This window comes from Microtus pennsylvanicus, chromosome 3 (assembly GCF_037038515.1).
Source record: "Microtus pennsylvanicus isolate mMicPen1 chromosome 3, mMicPen1.hap1, whole genome shotgun sequence".
In the NCBI taxonomy this organism is placed as follows: domain Eukaryota; kingdom Metazoa; phylum Chordata; class Mammalia; order Rodentia; family Cricetidae; genus Microtus; species Microtus pennsylvanicus.
Window position 1 is genome coordinate 47107304 of NC_134581.1, and position 23442 is coordinate 47130745.

At 40.5% G+C, this 23442-nt stretch overlaps 1 protein-coding gene across 6 annotated transcripts in view; it reads left to right on the top strand.

Moving 5' to 3' along the window:
• The window catches only part of Unc13c (unc-13 homolog C), a 453039-nt gene that overhangs the window by 369327 nt on the left and 60270 nt on the right, over window positions 1–23442 (top strand). For all 6 annotated transcript variants that reach the window (XM_075965264.1, XM_075965261.1, XM_075965265.1 and 3 more), the window contains 4 exons: window positions 8128–8216; window positions 14248–14397; window positions 20286–20409; window positions 23181–23237. In XM_075965264.1, the coding sequence (XP_075821379.1) occupies window positions 8128–8216; window positions 14248–14397; window positions 20286–20409; window positions 23181–23237 (420 nt within the window). The remainder of the gene's footprint in view (window positions 1–8127; window positions 8217–14247; window positions 14398–20285; window positions 20410–23180; window positions 23238–23442) is intronic.

The following is a 23442-nucleotide window of genomic DNA, read 5'->3' on the forward strand; positions in this document are numbered from 1 at the left end:
ATGATGTTAATTTGTGTTAATTTCATTGGTTAAATAAAGAGACTGCCTTGGCCCTTTAGTAGGACAGAAAATTAGGTAGGCGGAGTAAACAGAACAGAATGCTGGGAGAAAGAAGCCGAATCAATGAGTCGCCATGATTCTCCCACCCAACACAGACGCAGGTTAAGATCTTCCCTGGTAAGCCACCTCGTGGGCTACACAGATTATTAGTAATGGGTTAGATCAATATGTAAGAGCTAGCCAATAAGAGGCTGGAACTAATGGGCCAGGCAGTGTTTAAAAGAATACAGTTTCCATGTAATTATTTCAGGTAAAGCTAGCCCGGTGGCGAGAACACAGCCTGCAGTTCATAATACTACATGTCAAAGCTGAAGAAAGCACCTTACTATACCTGAAGGCGTTAGTTGATCTGAATTACAATAACGGTGGGTTCTACTGCATACACTGTCTAGTTAGGATCGGTGGACAGCCACTGAGGCCCTTGAGCTTTCGGAAACCAGGGTTCAAGCTACGAATTTCTGCACAGTGACTGACATGTCCAGCCCATCATGCATGCCCTTCTGGGCAGGAGAAAAAGCATGCGACAGTGTGCCTCTGCCTATGATCATGCGAGCTCTCGAGGAGGCCTCTCCAGAAAGAAACAGGAATAATTCTGAGAACAGCAGCAGCATGGGGGCTGTAACATTTGTGATTAAGTATTTACAGTACAGACCACATCTCTTATTCCTGACAGCATACCACAATGTCCAATGGGATGCCATCACTCTCTAAGGAGATTGCCCTAATGCCAGGTTCTCCATGGAATTTTTACCAATTTCCTTGTTGTATTTTTGGATGAACTAAGCCTTGTAGAGTAAATAGGCTCTGAAAAATAGAACATTTGGAGAGAATCAGCCTTTTTTATTATTATTTTTAATTTTTTTTAATTTTTTTTATTTATTTATTAAAGATTTCTGCCTCCTCCCCACCACCGCCTCCCATTTCCCTCCCCCTCTCCCGGATCAAGTCTCCCTCCCTCATCAGCTCAAAAAACAATCAGGGTTCCCTGACGTGTGGGTGGTCCAAGGACCACCCACCTCCATTCAGGTCTAGTAAGGTGAGCATCTAAACTGCCTAGGCTCCCCCAAAGTCAGTACGTGCAGTAGGATCAAAAACCCATTGCCATTGTTCTTGAGTTCTCAGTAGTCCTCATTGTCCGTTATGTTCAGCAAGTCCGGTTTTATTCCATGCTTTTTCAGACCCAGGCCAACTGGCCTTAGTGGGTTCCCGATAGAACATCCCCATTGTCTCGGTGTGTGGGTGCACCCCTCATGGTCCTGAGTTCCTTGCTCGTGCTCTCTCTCCTTCTGCTCCTGATTTGGACCTTGAGATTTCAGTCTGGTGCTCCAATGTGGGTCTCTGTCTCTGTCTCCTTTCATCACCTGATGGAGATTAATATTCAGGAGGATGCGTATATGTTTATCTTTGGATTCACCTTTTTATTTAGCTTCTCTAGGATCGCGAATTATAGGCTCAATGTCCTTTATTTATGGCTAGAAACCAAATATGAGTGAGTACATCCCATGTTCCTCTTTTTGGGTTTGGCTTACCTCACTCAGGATAGTGTTTTCTATTTCTATCCATTTGTATGCAAAATTCAAGAAGTCCTTGTTTTTTGCTGCTGAGTAGTACTCTAATATGTATATATTCCATACTTTCTTCATCCATTCTTCCATTGAAGTGCAACCACTCTGGAAGGCAGTGTGGCGGTGCCTCAGGAAATTTGGGATCAACCTACCCCTGGACCCAGCAATACCACTCTTGGGAATATACCCAAGAGAGGCCCTATCATACAACAAAAGTATATGCTCAACTATGTTCATAGCAGCATTGTTTGTAATAGCCAGAACCTGGAAACAACCTAGATGCTCTTCAATGGGAGAATCAGCCTTTTTAAAACAAAGAACCAGAGCCAGAAAAGATTATGAGAAATTGCTGGAAGCCCTTCCTTGTTGAGAGCTAGCTCGAGGGGGTCAGCAAATGCTGAGTCAAACTGGAGTTTATTGAATCAGCTCCAGAAATAACACATTAGGGTATGGAAAGAGAAATCAGAAAAAAAAATAGTATAACTTGTAAATTAGATGAGAAAAATGCTAAGTCAGGAATTCGAGAGGACAAGAGAGGTAGAGATGTTTCAGAGACATAATTGGTCATATCTTGGTAACCAAGTATAAATGGAAGAAGAATATATAGAAGTCAAACATGACATCTGCATTTTGCCAAATCAGAGAAAACAAGAAGAAGTAAATTAACCAGAAAAGATAATGAGTTCCGTATTTATCTTCTCTGATAGAGGTACACGTGGATCCTCACAAGGAAAACTATACAAGATGTCCAGGCATGCTGCTGAGGATGCAGAGAAGAGAATGGGGGTCGTTAGCATAGGAGTGGTAGCTGAGGCTATAGGCTTGAGTGTGGTTGCTCAAGGGAAAATTGCAGGAGACTAATTGTTAAAAGGTACGCAGAGGGCTGGAAGTCGATAGGGGAAAAGACAAACTGTGGGAAACCAGACAGGCAAGAAACTAAGGACTTGAGAGGTAAACAGCAGTATGAACAGAGGCTGACCAGGATGGATAAGGTCATCAGATTGACAGTGAAGAGGTCATGGTGACCTGTATTGTACAGTGCAGTGGAGTGTCCTGACCAGAAGCTGAGCTGCTGAGGACCGATAGATGTTTCAAAGATGTAAATATGGCGAGCATTTTCAGGCTCATGGTGGGAACAGTTCGGAGGTCAAGGAGAGGAATGAGAGCAGCCAGATGTTGGTGAGAAGGTTCGTTCAAATAAGTTTGGTTTTTCTTCCTTTATTCCACTTTTTTTGTACGGGGATTATCATCAGAGTACAGGAAGTAAAGAGCAGGGAAGTAAAATCAATGTAATAGAGTGATTCCGTGTGAAGCAAGAAGAGGGGTTAAAGGAACAAGGTCCAGAGGGAGGGGACAAGAACAGAGTGCTTCTAGGAAATGAGACTTCAGTTTTCATGGAAATGGTGATAGACGGTGCCTTAGCAAAAGATTTAAATTAAAAAGTCCAATGCAAAAATAGCAAAGGGCTCAATGCTGACATATTAAGGGATTTGATGCAAAAATTATTAAGGGTTTTAATTATAAAATATTAAAGAAGTTAACTACTAGACAATCATGTCTTCATTTTCTGCTGAGATGAGAGGCAGACAACACGGCCTTCCCTCCTCAGTTGTATTTCTGTCGATGGGTAGTTAAGGGCACCCTGATAACCAACACAGGGCTCTGAACACAAACAAAGCAGTGCAGCCTAGAGGCCTGTGGGAAAGAAAGGAAATGGCAGCAATGCACTGTGGGAAGTAAATGGGACACCCAAGAGCTTTAGTTCTCCCATGACATCTAGTTACCGGTGACTTTAATGAGCACCAGAAGCATTTCAGTGTCTGTCTGCAGACTTCTGGTCGGAACTCTGGCAGGACTTTCATGATCAGTTAACTACCCATGCTTTAAAGAGGGTAAAAGAGCATTTATTCTGATTAGATCCACATAGAGAGAATCAGTGCTAGAAAGAAAAAGCAGAAATGCACGCAGAGTTGGTATGGTGACTGAATTTTGAACCAATGTCAGAGTGTAGTTTGACATGGTCTGGCAAGTAGTCAGGTATTTGAAATCAAGAGTAACTTGATAAGTTAGAATTTGTTGTTGCTGATGAATAAGAAATTTGATTTCAAAAGCAAAAGTATATTATTAATAGTAAATGCATCCATAGAGAGTCACACTGGCCTTCTGGATGATTCCTGTGATGGTTCTGTGTATCATTTCCAGTCCCTTTTCCAGGTATTTGGTACATGCAAGTCTTACACGACCCTGGAAAAGAGACACTGACTTGCACAGTAAGCTAAAGTTCTATAGAAAAGAAAATAAAAAAGTTTTGAATCACAGTAATAGGAGAAAGCAGAGTTGGTATAAATGCTAGAGCTACTGACTAGCTCTGGGAAGGAATGTTTGCAAAAGGAAGTTAGAAATGACTTGTATTTTAAAGAAAAAAAATAAAAGACCAGATGTGGTGGTCCATGGCTTTAATCTCAACATTTGGGATTCAAATGTGATTTCAAGGCTGGCCAGGTCTACATAGCAAGTTTCAGGATATGTAAAGAGAGACCAAGATATATAAAGAGATCCTGTCTCAAAAGAAAGAAAAGGAAAAGGAAGGGAAGAGAGAGACAGAGAGAGAGAGAGAGAGAGAGACAGAGACAGAGACAGAGACAGAGACAGACAGAGACAGACAGAGAGAGACAGAGAGAGAGAGAGAGAGAGAGTGTCGTCTAGGGGAAAGAATGTAATGAAGGCTTGCCTACTAACAATCTTCCTCATAAGACTTTTTTCAATTGTGTGTATGTGTCTATGTGTGTGTAAGTACAGTGCCCATAGAAGCAATAAGAGGGCACCAGATCAACTGAACCTTTGAGACCTTCAGTTATAGGCAACTGTGAGGTGAGGATGTTGGTGCTCAGAACCAGACTCCGGTCCTCTGAGAGAGCAGGAAGTCTTCTTAACTGTTAAATCATCTTCCCAAGCCCCTGCTAGCAATCTTAGATGCATTCATCTCATGATCATGTCTCAGTGCTATTGAATACCGCAATGATGTACAATGTCAGTTATTATCTACTTACAACTAGAGCTTATTCTGCACATTAGGACCAGGTTTTACCAGGCTAGATTTGGAAATTCCTCAGTCTTCTTATAAAGTACGTATAAAATATGTCTCAGTAGCTCTAATATAAATTTAGAACTTCACAAATTGCTTTTTAGTACACTCCCCTTTGCATAGAAGCTTAATTTACATAACCAGCTAATTAAACTCCTCAAATACATATGCGAATTTAGTTACTAATTTATTGATTTATTTTCAGTATTCTTTTAGGACTGTTTTAAACTTCCAACAATAATCTTAAATAATAATAAAAATCAAGTTTGCTTTCATTATTTTACCACTCATATAAGCAGGCTAATGTGGAAGGATTTATGAAAATATTACATACCTTTTTAACTTTCCACAGTAGCCAATCATTTTTAAAAAAATAAGCTATTGGTAATTTAGGCACTGGATTCTAAAACACAAGCATGCCATTTCTTAAAATTGTAGAGCATTTATAAGAATGAGAATTTTTTTCTAATTTTCGCATCTTGAAAAATGCAGAACGTAAGACTAAAGAAATTGCTCAGAAGTAAAGAGCACTTCTCCCCCAAGATGACCCAAGGTTGGTTCCCAGCACTCACATTAGGCAGTTCACAATAACCTGTAATTCCAACTCCATGGGCTCTGATGTTCTCTAATGACCACAGTGGGCACCTAAAACTGTCATGGACATATGGGTATGTTTGCATATGAGTATGTGTGCACACACATGCACATGCGTGTGCACTCATACACATGCACATACACACACACACACTAAAAAAATCTACAAAATGCGGAATAGTAATTTTGTTACTTATTAGATAAATACATTTATATTCATATTTCTAACATTACAAGAAATGTTTATATATTGTAAAGAACCACACTGGCTTCAGCATTGCTTTGCTTGATTTGGTGGTATTATTTAGGTTGGATAATAATGGAAAATAAAAATTTTATTTTAGGCTTATTTTATTTCCTTAGTCTTATCACATGGAAGAAGCTTTTTATACATTCTTATGAAAAAAACACGTTTGTGAAAAAACTCAGTGTCATTCATTGTTTAAATTGCTGTAGTCTGACAGTTTTGATTTTTATATACTAACCAATTATTTGATAAGGAAATGTCTGTTCACAAATACCTAAAGTAAATGAGTGGGAAAATGTCATAATTTCTTCTGAGTGGCCCAGGAAACCATTTGGTATGGCTTTCAAAGTATTGCCTTAACAGCTGAGTAAAACTACCTCAATATACATGTCACACTGATAAGAAAGCAAACACACATTTTAATAAGCAGGCCCACCCTGTCTTTTGATACAAAGTCATTTTCTTAGATGCAGTGAACAGGTGTGTGGGAGCTGCCCTCATTGTGTTCCTAGGAATGCGGAGCCTAGGGGGAAAAAAAATGAGTATTTTTCTCCCTACATCTTTATCCAAATGAGGCTGGGAAAAGGTTAGTGCTAAGGCCACTGTAAAGAAAACAGAGGGGAAACATCCAGCCCCCATGTTTCCCTGTGGCTGGAGGGGCAGTCTACCTGTGTCTCCTTTGCTGAAGGTTAGAAAGTTAGAAGAGCTTAGACTGACTGAGTTTAAACAGGAATCCATGCAGAGTAACTTTGGTTCTGCAGAGGGGAAGAAACCAATAGTCCTGTTGGCTTTGATAGGATTGGGAAAGTCTAATACAACAGATTCATATTTAGATTTTAGTTTCACGATGTTATATTTGGTCATGTCCACACAATCCAGAGCTACCCACATACAGAGGCAAGTAAAGAACACTTTTTACAGGGCTAGGGAGATAATTGGTGGGTGAAGTATAAGAATGAGAGCCTGGGTTCAGGTCCCCCTCATCCATGTAAAAAGCTGGGTGTGCTTCTATGATCTCAGCCCTGGGGAGCTGGAAACAGGAGGATCTCTGGGGCTCACTGGCCAGACACTCTAGCCAACTGCTCAGATCCAAATCCCATCAGAGATCATGTCTCGGAAAATGAGGTAGAGAATAATTGAAGATTATCAAGTCTAGGCTCTACACAAATATGTATTCTGTATGCACAGCCTCTCACACATGTGCACATGGACACACATTCTTGCTAGCTGTTTCTTAGTTTTAAGAAATACCCTTGGAGTATTGTGAGTTATCACATTCTGGAGCGTATTCTGGTATACTTACAGGGACACATCTTTGGATAAGATCCTAGGAGTTTACGTTACTAGCAGACCTCACATTCATTTGATACACTTCCTAAATCTTTGGTTTATATGTCATGAATTTATTTGTTTCACTTCAAGAAACTGGCTCCATTCCAGCCTCTTTTCATTAGAATACCAGTTTGTCAAAGAACTACACACAGTAATGAGAGGAAACTTAATTTCTGAAGGCTCAAAGGAAGGAAGGTTGACATTTCAATTTCAGAGACCATGACACATTATCCCCTCCATGACTTTATCTCTGCTTTACGGTGTACATCTGTCAGAAGGTTTTGTTTACAATTCAACTCTACTTTTAATGTGTAAAAACACAAACAATGGGATAAACTTCTCTGGATGACAAATTCCATGTTGATCCTTTGCTGTCATTGCAAAAATGAATTCTTAAAACAAACAAAAAAAAAGTGCAAATCTCACTCTGGGTTTCGCAGGATACCCTGAGAGAAAAGTCAGACCAATGATCTCCAAAGAAACACAAGGGCTTGGGGAATTGGCTTGTCCTATGGCCTGAAATTCTAAAGTTGAAAAAACATACGCAAACACCCCAGTAATATCTGGAGCAACACAGGTTTAGTACCCCTCAAATCTGAAATGCAAAATGCTCTAAACATGGAGGGTTTTTATATTTCTGGGGTTTTTTGTTTGTTTGAGTGGGGTTTTTTTGTTTGTTTTACATTTGAAACTTCTCAGATTTCAGGGTTTAAATAACAATTGTGTTTTAGCAAACTCTGGGCAAAAACTCCAAAATCTTCTGAAAGATTTCTAGTCCTTGGTTTTTCAGATTTGAGATACTCGACCTATCCTCAAAAGTTAATTTTTTATTCAATGTTATTTTAACATACCTATTGATTTACAGTTGTATTAAAGACTGAAATATATTCTGAATCAAAGTATATTTTCAACTAGTGTATTACAAAGTATGAAATTATCATGTTCTGGGGAATATTCTTGCCACGCTTTGCATCCCATCACAGTAACCAAGAACAGCTTTGCCCTCTGGCTCCTACCACATTCAGCATGTCATGTGAAGCAATCAATATTCTCGTCTATGAGAATCCTTCCTGGTTTCTTCAGTTGCCTAAGCTTTTGCATTTTAAAGACGAAAAAAATGGGGAGAGAAAGGTATGTCTCCATTGATGTTTGGAGGTACCATATTGCAAGCAGAATGCTTCTAAGAGAAGTAGACATGAGCTTCTTAAAACTCCCAAGTGATGTTGTTCATGGTCTCTTTGCAGCTAGACCCTGAAGCCAGCACCATTCTAAAAGAACTTCAAATTAAACTCAACGGGGTTCTGGATGAGCTCAGCGTCACCTATGGAGAAAGGTAAGCAGCCTAATTAGTTGGCTAACTATATCAAGGTTCATTTATAATGATCACTCGTTTTGAATCAAGACTTGGTTTCAAAGCCTCACCTTCTCTGAAGTCTTCCTTGACCCCAGGATCCAAGAGCAATGCCTTGCTGAAAGATGTCTATGCATCCTTTGCTTTAGTGGTCCTTTCAACACCGGGCCCTAGGTTTGATGTCCTCATTTACTTCACTTGCTTTTCTTTAAGGGCAGAAATCTGAGCTCATAAGCATTTGCAAAGAGAGTGTGCACTAGCGAGCAGGGATTGTGGAAACAATGGCGAGATGGAGGAAAAGTGAACGCTTATGTAAGAAGCATACATTCTGCTCAAGCCTTGCATGTCACTGTACTTGCGTCTCAGAAGAGCAATACCCAGCTCCTTACCTGATTGCATCAGCACTACGTAGGTTCATGACCCCAACTACCTCATGCACAAGAGTTTAGAAACTATGAGAAACTTAAGGGTCTCTATATTTTTAAAAGTCAACTTGCCTCATCCATCTGTGGTATATTTCTAAAGAATGAGAACTTACCTAAATGAACTTTAGTCTACCCCTGAGTGAGAGAGCAATCATTTTACTAGCAATTACCAAAACAGGTATAAATTAGATATATCTTTGAAGAAGTTCATTAATTTAATATAAAATTTGTTTAAATATTAAACAATAAATGTTTATCAGTTTAAACTATGAATTCACTTTCCCAATGTAGCTATAAAGTTATCTTTAGGGCAAAAGCTTCCTGCTTGGATAGTCTTCATCTTCTATTGGGTTCCAGGAAGACAAATGATTTGTAAGCATTTAATGATTCCTAAGGCCACATTTAACGAGAAAAACCGAAGGGACTCTGCTGGCCCTGTATCTCTCAGACATCAGGATGAAGAAGCACAGAGAGCTCCAGGCTGAGAGTCCTCTTGATTCCGAGGCATGTTCTCAGGTTCTTCAAGCTCAGTGGAGCTAAGGACATTTGTCTTCCCTCTGCTCTGCACTGAGCTCAGCGCATTGCTTCTGTGCTGTGTTGCTAGTGACCTTCACAAGCCTGTGGATTCAGCCTGACTATGAATCAGAGATGGAGGTTCTCTCTGCCCTGAGTCTGAACAGCAGGAGTTGTTTCAGAGATGTGGGCCTCAGTTGCTCTCCCTTGAGGCGACAGTGATGGGGCTTTAGCTCAGCCCTCTCGGGCTGAATGTTAAATGTTAAAGAAAAATGTTATAGAAAAAAATGCAAAGAAAAAAGGAGGTTGCCTTCAGCTACAAAAGGCATCAAGAAATTATTTAGCAAAGTTAGAGGAAGGAAAAAGGAGTCTAATAAAACAAGACCAGCTCATAACTTTATGGAAAATAAGGTAGCTAAACAGCAGAAACCAATGCTTGACTCTTACATTTGCTTCTGTAAACTGTCTAAATCCTCTTGATGAGAAATACTTGAATTTGTGTTTTGTTTAAGAGAGCAGAAAGCTGAATATATTAGCAAGATTTATTATCCCATTGGTGCTCCGAAGACTAAATTATGTACACAAGACTTGGAAAAAACCAAGACAAACTTTGGTTATGAAGGAAAGATGGGTGCTACCAGGGCTCTAGAAGTACATTATTTTTATAAGATTAAGGAAAGTTGTATTCAAGTTTAAAAGAAAACCCCAGGGAAGGCGAGCTGGAAATTGCAGCATTTGTCTGGAGGAGGAGGGAGAAGCATGGAAGTCAGCCATGTGGTGGGAAGCATGAGGAACCCCGAAGTGTTAGGGGGAACGTGCTTAGAGCAGGGATGGAAAGAAGAAAGGGAACGGTTGCTCTTTTCTGGGTAATTCAAGAAACAGACTCAAAACACTGGAGCTGCATTGCTGCAGCCCAGCAAGCTACTGTGTGGGGTTATGCTGGAAAGAAAATTAATCCAGCAATTATCTCACCTGTCTCTTCGGCAAGGCTTAAAGTGAGCTCACCTTCCTCAGGGGTGGTCTCTCCTCCCTGATAGGATCCTTTAAGGCAAGTCGCTGACCCTGCACAACTGGAATGTTAGATCTCCACCCAGGCTGGAAATTTCTTCCTCTTGACCAGAATAAAATGGTATTTTCCTTAGTGTGTCTTTACGGCTACTGTAATAGCACAGGATATCATTTATTTTTATCCTACATACCAAAACTCACTGTTGCCCGGGACCCAATCTTTCCTTATTTTTAAAATATCACATCAAATTGAGTTCCGTTAAGGTCATTTATGTTCTTGAAGAAAACAGGCTACCCATCATGCCTGCCTTGTAAGAAGAATAATTATTCTAGGCCGTTGCTATGATACGTCACACACAGGCGGGTGGGAAGTCCATGGCAAGCAGCATGATCATGTCACAAAGTCAATCTGGAGGACTACGTGAGCCTGCTCCTTTCCCCCCTCAGCAACTGAGGCTGGAGCCTTACAAATGAGGGAAGAATTCGCTCCAGGAGCCAACCGCATCTCAAGTCATTAAAAGTCTCAGCCCTTCCTTAGTACTTTTGACTGTTAGGTTGGCTTTGTGATCATGTCAGAATGGAGACAAACCCCAGTCTGAAGGCTTTCATGATTCCTAGTTTGCTTCCAGTACACCTACCTCCTTCACAGACCAAGTGATTTCATGTCAGTGATAAATTAAAGATGGTCTAAGAGGTTCCAAACTTGTGCCCCTTAAATTTCTGCTTTCCCCACACATTGTTCACTTATTTTGGTTCAGTCCTTTTCTTTCCTGGAACCGTTAGTGCCGGAAGCTGGCAAGATTAGGTATAAATAATTCAAGGCTGTTTCTTAGGAACTCTTAGGGGAGTGTTTGGTTCCTTGGGTGCCCGAGGAGACTGCTGTCACTATTCCCTTGTTCTATTTTTAGTCAAGCAGGTGAATAATGTCCTTTCCAAACAAAATGGAATAGATAAAGAAAAGACCTCGTAGGTGAATTCACTAAGAATGGGTCCAGAGGGGTTTTCTGGTGAAATTGTGTAGTTTGGTTTATGCTAGACTCATGCAAACGTTGAATTCTTTGTACATATCATCAGCACCATGAACTCTTCCTTCAGATGCCTAATCCCACAACCTGGCCGCTGACTAAGTTCACAGTCTAAATCTGCTCAGGAGCGTGCTTCTCACACATTGAAAACATAAATTCTGTGGGCTTTGCTCAGTCTATCCTTACCTCAGTTTACTGGCTTGAGAATGGGGACAAGAAAAAGGTAACTATTTAAGAGGTGGCTACAGCCAGGACGATCATTGGTGCGGCTGTGGTCCAGTCAATCAAGTAGGGGTTTCTAACATTGCTTGTATTCTATCATGGTCACCTCAAATATCTGTGATGATCCCCCTATTAAATACACACATTGCCACAAAGGTCCATGCCTGCCCTATGTCTTCCACCAACAACAGATCTAGCCACATAGAATTGGTGAGGGTTTTGAAATGATCAAGATGAGAGGCTGGAGGAGGTCATCCAATGTAATATAAACAGGTATTGAAGGAGCCACAGTCCTAGGGACCAGGAACCAAATGCAGATGTCAACTACAGATTGGTGTCATGAATAGTAAAAAAGCCCAGAGAGAAGCCTGGACCCAAAGACAGATAAGGACTAGCACAATGGTGGATATAGACCCCAACCTTGAGATATTTAGAATGACAAGTGTTTAGAAACCCACTATTAGGAGGCCAGGAAAAGAAAATATACCCAAATTATCTACTGAAATCTATCTTTAGTAAAACCAAAACTTTAAAAACTTATATACTTCCTAGTCAAATAGCTAAAACATTTCCACGTTGTTAAAATGAAGGAAAGGTCTCCCGTGTTATGGGAACAAGTAGTACTGTTTTTGTTCATGTGTGTGTTCTGAACACTTGAAACTAGGATTGGCACATAGTATGCATTTATTGAATATTTGTAAATATGTGTGTGTAAAAAACACATGTATTCCGTTTAACTCAGACAGCAAGCAAAACAGCAAAGCTACAAACCTCTATGATGCATCTGTAATCTTGCAGATAACATCCTGGGTTATCACTGTGTGGGGGAGAAGAATGAGCCTGGCTTGACTTTGATGCTGAGGTCAAGCCTCCCCACCCACCCATTATCACCCAGTAATTGAGCATTTCCCAGGCTTTTATCTCCGTGGTTTTCCACACCTCAATGCATCTGTATTCTAATTCTCCCTCTTGTTAGAAGCATCTTGGTCATGAATGCCAAGCTTATCCACCATTTTAAATTCCCCCTCACACTCTCAGGTGGAGACCACCAGCATTCATACCAGAGATAACAGAGAATGAACAGAAACCACAGGATGAGGCTGACTCTTCAGGCTCTTTAAATCTGAGTGATGAGACAAGAGGCAAGCGGAAGGGAGGACTCCAGGGGGACATTCAACCAATCCTTGCTTCTTAATAGCTCTGTTGTGGTGTCATTGATATATAAAACCTGTGTACATTCAAGGCACACAACTTGGTGTTTCTGGATATATAGAATTATGAAGGCATCACCACCTTCTACCCAATTCATATATCTATCACATCCTCAGGGCTGCCGTTTGTTTGTGTCAAGAAAACCTAATTTAAGATCTATCCTCATATTTTTGTCTGTATAATACAGCATTGTAAACTACTGTCCCAATGTTTCCTGAACCAACTATTTTGTCCCAGGCATAGTAGTTTCTGCCACTGTGCATGGATAGGTTCTTGCTCTGTAAGGATTTATATTTAATAAGGATAATAGGCAATAAACAGATCACTGAGTACACATAATCCGTATGCACAAAGATCAAGTAATGTGCAATACAATTTAAAATATGCACAGTGATTAGGGGCTGGAGACTCAAACAAAGGGTTGTGACTTCAGTTTGAGTGTTCAGGGAAGGATACTGCAGAGGTGACAGCTGGGGCATGCCTCAGACAAATGAAACACCAGGGAGGCCATCAGAATTTCCATGGAAGAAGGACTCTAACAGTGACCATAGGATTTTCAGGGTGAAGTCAGACCCAGGAGTTAACAAAAGCTCCAGGGATGTTCTTATGCCTGGACAGCCACAAAGATCAGGGAAGAGTGGTAAGCAGTGATTCCCTGAAGCCACCCACAAGCCTCTCTTGAAATGGTTTCAGATTTTTCTCTAGCTGGCTTTGGAGGCTACTGAAACCTCTTAACATGGGCGGCAGACCTGGTCTCTGCTGTAAAATGACCTGTCAAGACTTGGATAGTGATGGTTATGAAGGCAAGTGATAGGTTGGTAAAATGAGCACATTTGGGAGCTTGTAAGTCCTCAGATTTAAGGGCATTCTGTGCAAGTTTGTGGTTGTTCAGGTGTTGTCCTAAGGAACCCAGACGTCCACATGAACAGGGTACAAATGACATGGTATGGAGTGCAGGGTGTAAACCAGGGCTACCCATGTGGGTTTGAAATCAGACACAATCATCAAGAAAGGGGCTCTTGGGCCAAAGAGCAAGTCTCTGAGAATCACAATACATGATATCTAAATAGAGCAGAGTTCAATTTTAATCCCACATAAATAGTGAGTCGTTTTTAATACAATTTTATCCCAAACCATAGAATGAATACATTTACACCAAAATCATTACTATCTGAAATTAGTGGGCATTTTGTGTTTTCCTTTTATGACTGTGAGAACCCTAGATAGTAATAATCAGCCTACTAGAAGGAGTTGCCAGAAAGACTAGAGAAAGCAAAGAGGGTGTGGAGTTACAGGAAGTGGGGAAGAGGGTCAGTCCCAACACCCATAGTCTCTCTAGAGCAGCCATTTCTCCAAATGCACTCAGGAACACAGCAGCTGTCAGAGAAGACAGCTGAATGAACAGCTGGATGCACTGGCCCTCCTGAAGAGCATCCCTGTGGTCTGCTTTGCATCCCGGGGTTCAAAGTATGTGTTTATCACAACCCAAGATCTTACCCGACTTAAGCCTGCAAGCAAACGAGGAAGGAAAGCCATTCCTCTTAAAATGGTTCAGTCTTCTGGAAGTTGATTTACTTCTCCTCCAGAGTTTATGTTCTTCCTTTTCAGTTTCCAACTTGTAATTGAGGAGTGCATAAAGCAGATGGGTGTTGAGCTAAACCAAATGAGAGCCAATGGCACCAGCACAGCCAATAAGAACAGTGCGGCGATGGATGCGGAGATCGTCCTGAGACCGCTCATGGACTTCTTGGACAAAACGTAAGTTGTCAGCCCACGTTAGCCTTTACTTGACCCGGAGTTCCTAAATGTGACTGATAATTCTGTAGGGGAAATTTTGGTTTTCTCTGTCTATCGTTACTTTAAAAGGACTTCTGGAACGATGGCTAAATAAATAAAACATTAGTCAGACAAGCATATGGACCAGGGTTTGATCCCCAGCATTCATGTTAAACAGTCAAAAGAGCTGGCTCAGGGGTTAGGAGGACATACTGCCCCTGCAGAGGACCTGAGTTTGGTTCCCAGCACTCATGCTTGGAAACTCACAACTGCCTCTAACTGGAGCTGTAGGAACCTATACCCACATGCACATATCCATATACATAGATTTATACAGACACACATAATTAGAAATAAATAAATCTTTTAAAAAACAGCAGCATCTGGGCATAATCATATGTGCTTTTAATCCCAGTTCTGTGTGGATGCACCTGGGTCTCACCCACCAGTCAGCTCAGCCTTATTTGATAAGCTCCCAGCCAGGGAGAGACTACCTCTCAAAAATAAAGGTGGGTAGATTTTGAGGAATGACATCCTGAGATTGGCATCTACTCCTCACATGCACGTACACGTGTGTACATGCACCTACACACATACACTTTCACACACACACATGCACACACAGATATATGCATACAAAAAAGGGCAGCATACTTTTAATTTATTAATATTTGTATGAGCAAGAAAAAAATGAGAGGAACAGAGTATTGGTGGCTGAGGGAGCTGCTGTTCCAAAGCAGAGAAAGGTTTCAAATTTCCTGCTCCTCAGTTAATACATTGGTTTCCATTCTTTTGGGTATAGAGACCAAATTAAATCCAGAATATTTGATTTCTCATCAGAAACCCACAGGAAAAGAAAATAGCACATGTGTGAATACTACGTCAGCAAAGTCTGATATATTGGATGCCCTCCTGTGTCCAACCAATCTCTAATCACTGGAAAGCATTAAAAAGAAAGCCCAAGCCCCCAGTGCCTTTGAGATTACAGTCATCTGTCCAGGGAGTGGGTTGGCATTGAGTGTTCTTAACAAAAACTCTACTTGGTTTGCTGGTCGGTTGGTGGGTGTGTTGCGTTTTGTTTCCTTCTTATCTCTATGCTCATCATTCTGATTTAATAAGTTTGTGGTAGGCCCATGGGACTAATATTTTAGAATATATTCATAGCTCAGAACCACTTACTTTAACAACTACCTAAATGATTCAGTAATAGGGATACCAGCTGAACATCCCTAAGTCAAAAGTCTCAAATCTGAAATAGTCTAGAATCTGAGCTCCAGTTTTGAGGTTTCCAGTCTGGGGAGACAGTTTTTCTACCAGGTGCCAGGCCCTGGGTTTGCTCCCCAGCATTGGAGAAAATAAGATTGGGATTTTGAAGCATTTTGGATTCCTATATTTAAAAACTCCCCAAACTCAAAATTCAGAAATGGTGGTGGAGACATTCCAAAAGAGGTACAGTTAAGCTGTGCTCAGGACCAGACTTAATGGTGGACAAGAGAAGCAAATATTAACTTTGAATGTATATGAAAGATACATGTCATATATGTAGTTTATATATATTATCTCATTTATAGTTGTGGCAAATTAACATGAGGATAAAAAATAGAGATCCAGTCTAGCAGGAATGAGTAGGAAGAGCCTCTTCTACACAGTCATGGCTTCTTCCTTAACTCTATTTCCCTTCAGTTATAACTGATATAAGACAGATTAATTTCTTAGTTAATTTCCTGTTGAATTAATTTCAGTATTTGATAGAGAAAAATTGAGTCTCTCTCCCTGTTCTCTGCGGGTAAGAAATACTGTGGAAGATAGCTAGATGGTAGTACAGTGTGCAGCAGGTAAAGAGGCAGGGGATATATAGAAAAGTTAGAAATCAAGGAAGGAAAAGGAGATGATAAAGAAAGGGGGGCAGGGACTTTTCATGTTTTTAGTTTCTTAGTGCAGAAGTTTATTATGTTATCTTCTAAATGTCCTCTTTGAATTTATTTTGCTATGAAGCTCTCTCTGGCAATAGAGTTCAGTCCCTACAACCAGTAGCATTTGGTTACTGAATACAGTGGTTATAGACAACAGGACTGAGCAGTCCTCATTCTCTTACACCTCATGTGAGCTTCCTTTACATTTCAGACTGCCAATCAATGGTTTGAGTCATCAAATAGTAAAACTATGTGATTTAAATACTCTTAAATACTCTTAAAAGTTGTAGAGTATATGGAATATCTAGGTAATTCCAATAATACCAATAGGCTAGCTGAGTAATTTTTGGATCTATATTGCCAGTTATAAAATAGATGAGTGGAAAAAGTGAGTTCATTATTATTTTAATATATTTAGATAAGCTTATATTCTTTTAAAAATATTTATTTTGTGTATATAAGTATTTACCTGCATGTGTGTGCATGTACTGTGTACATGCAAAGTCTATGGAAGCCAGAAGAAGGCATCAGATCTCCTGGAACTGGAGATATAGACAGCTGTGAGCTGTGGTGTAGGTGGTGAAAATCAAACCTGGATCCCCTAGAAGAGCCATCAAAGTACTTAACCACTGAGCCACCTTTCCAGCCCCTATTTTACATGCTTAATATTCCACGTGTAATTATAGTAGATTGTAGCATCCTATGTGGCCTTCCTTATCATTCTTAGCAAGATGAGATTGTGTATAATTCAGAAAAGAGTTACAACCTTTCAAAATATGTGGGAATTATTTAGCAATATTTAAGAGAGAGGCGGTTGTATGAAACATGGAAAGTTGGAAAGGTTCTTTGGGCTCTCAGAATGCATAACTTTAAATTGTTTGGAAAATTCTCTATAGCCCAATCTTATGGAGGCATTTTTTTAAATTGAGATTTCCCCCCCACCCAGGCTGTAGGCATGCCTTAGAGCATTTGCTTAATTACTGATTGATGGGGGATGTCCCAGTCCATTATGAGTGATGTCATCCTGTACTGGTGGTCCTGGGTTCTACAAGAAAGCAGACTGAGCAAGTCATGTGGAGCAAAGCAGTAGGCAGTATCCCTCCATGGCCTCTGCATCCGCTCCTGCCTCCAGGTTCCTGCCCCGCTTGAGTTCCTGTCTTGACTTCCTTGGATGATGAACTGTGATGTGGAAGTATAGGCCAAATCAACCCTTTCCTCCCTAGTTGCTTTGTTCCTGGTGTTTTGTCACAGCCATGGTGACAATAACAAAGACAGAGAAGATGTTTCATAGTGAGACAATAATTCTAATCTCAAGGCACTGACAATTTTGGAAGAGAGGGAGAAAAAGAAATGCATGTAAACAACATAAAGAGGGGCAGAGTGACCGTCTTTTCAGAGAGTGGGATTGTCATTTGAGCTAGGTATTTAAAGGTGGATAGGATCTGAATGAACACAGCAGGGGAACAGGCATGACAGGAGTAGAGAAACTTGACTGGGTACATTCTCATGAGAAGTAGGGCCAACTATATAATGAAAAATTCCCCCTGTCGATTGTACGCATGGCATTTGAAAATTGTCTATTTAATTGGTTCTCTATCCAGTCAATCTAGAAAGTTCAAGTCACAAAAATCTATGTTTTATGACTTGTGTTGTGAAGTTGACTACGTCGGACTACATTAAGGAAACGGTTGCTGGATTCCTCCTTTGGTTTTCATTATCTAAAGCAAACAACGGGGGCCTGAAAGTCTTGAAGGTCGTTTTGAGAAAATCCCTGTAGAAATCACATCATACTAGGCTATGCCTCTATAAATAAAACATTTCTTCACATTTCCCTTTCTCGGAGCTCCAAGCACTTCCTAAAATGGGCTGCGCGCTTCATTTCCAACCAGCAGAAACCTACATAGAGCTATGTGTGTGCCTTTGGTTTTATCCACTTCTTCTTTGGCTCTAATCAAGATGAGTTAGCATGCCCAGTGCATGAGCTAACAAAACAGCATCAACTCTTCAGCTTCGACCTTTTGAGGCTAAAAATTCTAAATCCTCAGCATAATGGGCTCCCGCTGTGCTTAGAATGTCTGTGAAGATGCGCAGTAGCCTGTGGATTTACTTCCTCACTGTCTAGACCCTCAGTAGTGACTGACTGAAGCTGATACCCTTGACACCAGTCTCCACTCACCCACAGGGGGTTGTTTTCAAGTACATTAGGTTTCTATTACAAAATAGAGCTAGGAGGAAAACTTCTAGAAAAATATTTATTTTAGCAATTTCCCTGTTTGTATAAATTTTAATTAGTTAAACGTCATTTACTCGCTTTTGTCCATGTCTTCTAGTGTGAAAAATGCTCAGTTGTGCCTGTAAGAACCACTGCCAGTGTTATTATTTCTGAGCCCAAAAGCACTAAGAGAGTCAAGGGGCTACCATGAGACACATGCCCTATGTCAGCCTCAGTGTATCAGGGGCAAATCACTGCCACTAAAGAGGTCCTCGATGAGCCCAGAATCATACTATAGGATATTTTCACTGTTGTCTCCCTCTTCTCTGGGCTCTCATTTGTGAGGACATGCAGAATGGATGGTACATGGTGCTGAAAGATGCACTTGTCTTAGAAAAACCAGCCTGACTACGTCTCACACCCTAGTTTTGGACTAGCTTTTTTCCCTGCGTTGGACACATCTCTAAGTCTCTCAGGGCCTATGTTTTATTTGTAAAATAAGCATAATTAGTTAAAAACTATGTTCAGGAGAGTCTTGTAGAAAAGGATGTGTTTAACATTATACAAACACCAGAAAATGCTATTCCTAATCTCAACATGAGGAAAGCTTATAAGACACAACTTGCCTGTTGGTGTTAGCAAACTCAGGATCCTGGATGAATTGAAAGGAGTGTGTGTGTGTGTGTGTGTGTGACATTGTCACACGAGTTCACAGCCCAAGAATGACAGAAGCAAGCAAATCCTGGTATGCATATGGGGAAAAGGAACCCTGTTGATGGGTTTCTGTCCTGTCCAGTTCCCGCAATCATTAAGTCCCAAAGAAATCACACAGAGGTCTACATTAGTTATAAACTGTTTGGCCCATTAGCTCAGGCTTCTTATTAACTCTTATAATTTATATAGTCCATTATTCTTGTCTGTGCTAGATATGTGGCTTGGTACCTTATTCAGCGGGCACTCACATCTTGCTTCTTCTGTGGCAGGCTCACAATTGCAGAGGAATGGGCTTCCTTCTTCCCAGAATTCTCCTGTTCTCATTGACCCACCTCTATTTCCTGTCTGATTGTCCTGCTTATACTTCCTGACTAGCTACTGGCCAATCAGTGTTTATTTAAAATACAATTGACAGAATACAAACCATTCTCCCATACCAGAACCCTTATATACACATTACTAGTAGCAGTGCAGATTATCCAGCCACTATGAAAATCAAAATAGAAAGATTTGCATGTGCTCCAGCTATTCCACCTGCAGGGACATACCTGTGAGGACCCTAGTCAGCATGCCAGAGGGACATATATGCTGTACTTGCTGTAGCAGCTTCCATGGCAGCCAAGTTATAGGACCAGCCCAGGTGTCCAGCAACAGGTGGAGAGGAAGAAAACGTTCACACACATACGGAAACACACTATGGAGGTTTACTCACCAGTAAAAAGAATTTCTTTTTATTTGTAGGAAAATAAATGCAATGATTTTTTTGGTTTCAGTTTTCTCCAAATAAACTGGATCATGTCAAGGGTAGCATGACTAATATATTTACATATTATTTATAATTATATACTATATATCTTTTTCCATAATTACATATATATATAATACTTTGCCATGCATGAAGTCTAGTATTTTAATCCTAAGAGGCCTGTGGAAGGATTCCTGGGTCAGTAGTGAATGTCTGTATTGGTCAACCTTGTAGGCTGGTACATAGCTAAGACTCAAGGGTGAATGACCATCTAATCTTGTTTCAGATTAAGTCTTTCAGCAAAAATCTGTGAGAAAACGGTCCTGAAGCGAGTTCTGAAGGAACTCTGGAAGCTAGTTCTTAACAAGATAGAGAAACAGATCGTCCTCCCTCCGCTGACAGACCAAACAGTACGTACCTACAGTGTGCCGTCCTCCCACTCAGCTTCCTATTTGATCGCCTTTTGTTCAAATGAATAGTTTTGGCCCAGCTGAATATGAATTACATCCTTTTAGGGAAGGTTTTCCTTAGTATATGAATTTTTAACAGCAGTTGATCAAAGAACCTTTTTCTTTCTAAATCAATTTTAAAAAATGAAAGTAGCTATCTAAATTCATATTTAATTGCCATTTCTAACTTCCATCTCTTAATAAAAAATGAGTCAAGGGGTCCAGCAATGTGACTCAATTGGTAGAGCACTTGGCAAGTATGCACCACATAAATTTGGGTGCAGTGGGGCACACCTGTAATTCTAGCTCTGTGGAGGCAGAGGCAGGAGTATCAGAAGTTCAAGGTCATCCTTGGCTGTGTAGGGAGTTCGAGGAAGGGAGGGAGGGTAGAAGGGAGAAAGGGCAAGCCTAACTTTAATTTGTAAGGTTATCTAGCTATATATTTTTTAAATATATTTAATATAAGATGATAGAACAATACTTACTATATATACTATTACATATAATTTAATATTGCTGCAAATCCACAGAGAACATGCGGGGTTCAGATATAGCCAGTGTGCTTCTTAAATGTTACCGCTTAGAAAAGAAGGTCTAGCCAGTGCAGTCACGTTGACTTTTTTTTCACCTCTCCTTTCAACTTTCATTTGTTGCCTCCCTGCTTGGAGGTTAATAGAGGAGATGGCTTTCTGTGGATTTGAAAGGTTTGATTGTATCGCCTGCAAGAAACAAGAAACCAGAAAGATCAGCCAGCCGTGGAGCAAGACAATGGTCAAGCGGCCATACCGTGCAGGCCTTTTCAGTTCACACATGCTGAATCAAGCAATTAGGAAAAAAAAAAAAACAATCAAGCTAGCATTTGGGGTAATTGATTTTTTTTCTTGTGTGTGACTAAGAAAGATAAATGGATGCAAATAATAATTATAAAGTACACTAAAACACATATCAACACTATTAATCATGTATGCATGATCCTTATGTATCCTATAGCTGTACATATGCAGAAAATGTTTTCTTGTAAGGTGGGCCAAGATAAAAGATAAAGATGTTTTCGATGACTTAACTCTAAGCTAGGAATATACAGCTTCTTCATTTGAAGCCTACATCTGTTGACAGCCACAGATGTAGAAATATTAAAACACACAGAAGTCTTATTCTGTTATAATAACTAGTATATTTAATAATGCCACAATGCAGTGATGGCCTTGGCCAACAGGGGAGCGATAACAGTGGGGTGGTGTCTGTATAAGTTCCCTGTGAGCAGAAACATGGGAGAAGTTCTCAGTGTAGCTACTGCACAGACCTGTATCAAGAGAACCAAATATGGGGCCTCTTCCATGTAAAAGGATGCACCCAGCAGGGCGTCTATACATGGCAGACTATCTGCTGTGCTTGGAGAACCACTGCATGCATACAGCCTTAGCTGCATCCAAGTCCCCAACTGGACTTGGATGTTTGTTTATTTTACATTTTAATCATTCCCTAAGGAAACCCACACTTCAACCTGTCCAAATAATCTCTTAAAGGAACATCTTTTTAAAACATACATTTACTTACTTACTTATTATATCCATGTGTGCCTTTGTGGAGATCAGAAGACAGTGTTTTGGGAGTTAGTTCTCTCCTCCTTCATGTGCATTTATGGGGATCAAAGTTGGATCATCAGGCATGAGGAGAACTTCCATTGCCTACTGAACTATCTCACTGGCCCACAATTATTTTTAATGGTTCTTTGGTGGAAATTTCCTTGGGCTTATGTTATCTTGTCCACTGTTACATGAGGGCCACTACACTGGGCGATTCTGAAGACTCTTGGGTTTTTCAGAATATACATGTAATGTTGCATTAGAAAAACCACATGTTGCATTTCATTCTCCAGATAGTCTTTCCTGGGAGAGGGTATGATGATCCCAAGGCCCCCTAGAACTGGCATCTGCAAGTGTAGAAATGTTTCATTCTGTCATCATGATCAAATAGCATCTAGGCTTCTAATTAATATATTCTAGGCATTATACTTGGCACTAAAAATAAAAAAAAAAAACAGAATTGTTCCTGTTCCCTATGACCATGCACTCTGCAATGGAAAAAGAATATAGAAGATAGTTGAGAATAACCTATTCCCTCACTGGGACTTTATTCCCAGCTGCTGGCGAATTTGGCCAAACTCGGTAATTTTCCAGTCACATAGAGCAACAGCCTTGCCACAGCTATCTCATTTAGGAGTGCTCTGGATGGCTAATCCAGTAATTTCCAGATTGGTTGCTGTTGTTTGTTTCTTTGTTTGTTTTTGTCTAGGAGAATCTGGAGTTGAGAAGTTTAGGAGGTCTCTGACAGATACCACACCGTTTTAGGAAGAACACCCCTACCTTCTGCAGCCTAATGTCTTAGGATTGCACACACATATATTTTGGGGAGTGGAGTGAGGGGAGAGCCTCTGTAGAAAATACTTAAAAGTTTTAGCCATGTGCTTCATTAAACTGATTACCTGCCCTTCAGCTGCTTCCATAGCCCAGACTTAGCACACTCAGAAGTGGGACACTAATGCTGACGGGCACACTGCCAGCCTTGCCAGAGTCTGTTCCATCTTTAGAATAGACCCATTATGCACCTCTGACATAAAACCCAAAATATCATAGTGGAAATTTTAAAAAAGACTCTGCTTTGAAATTGAACTCTACTACTGAAGATCTAGTGACCTGGTCCTCCTTTTCTTGTTCTCTGTGTGTTTCCAGGGACCTCAGATGATCTTCATTGCAGCTAAAGATCTCGGTCAGTTATCAAAACTGAAGGTAAGAAGCCTGAGGAAACTGGTTGGCCTTAAGTGATGACCTAACTATGGCTTTGCAGATGCCACCCTCCTGTAGGAAGGGCACCTAGCAGAGAAGGCTGAAAGTATTCACACCTATAACGATACATTTGCTTTAAGGGAGGGAGGATAGATTGTAGGAGCCAGAGGGGTCAGGGACATCACAGGAAAACCCAGAGAAATGGCTT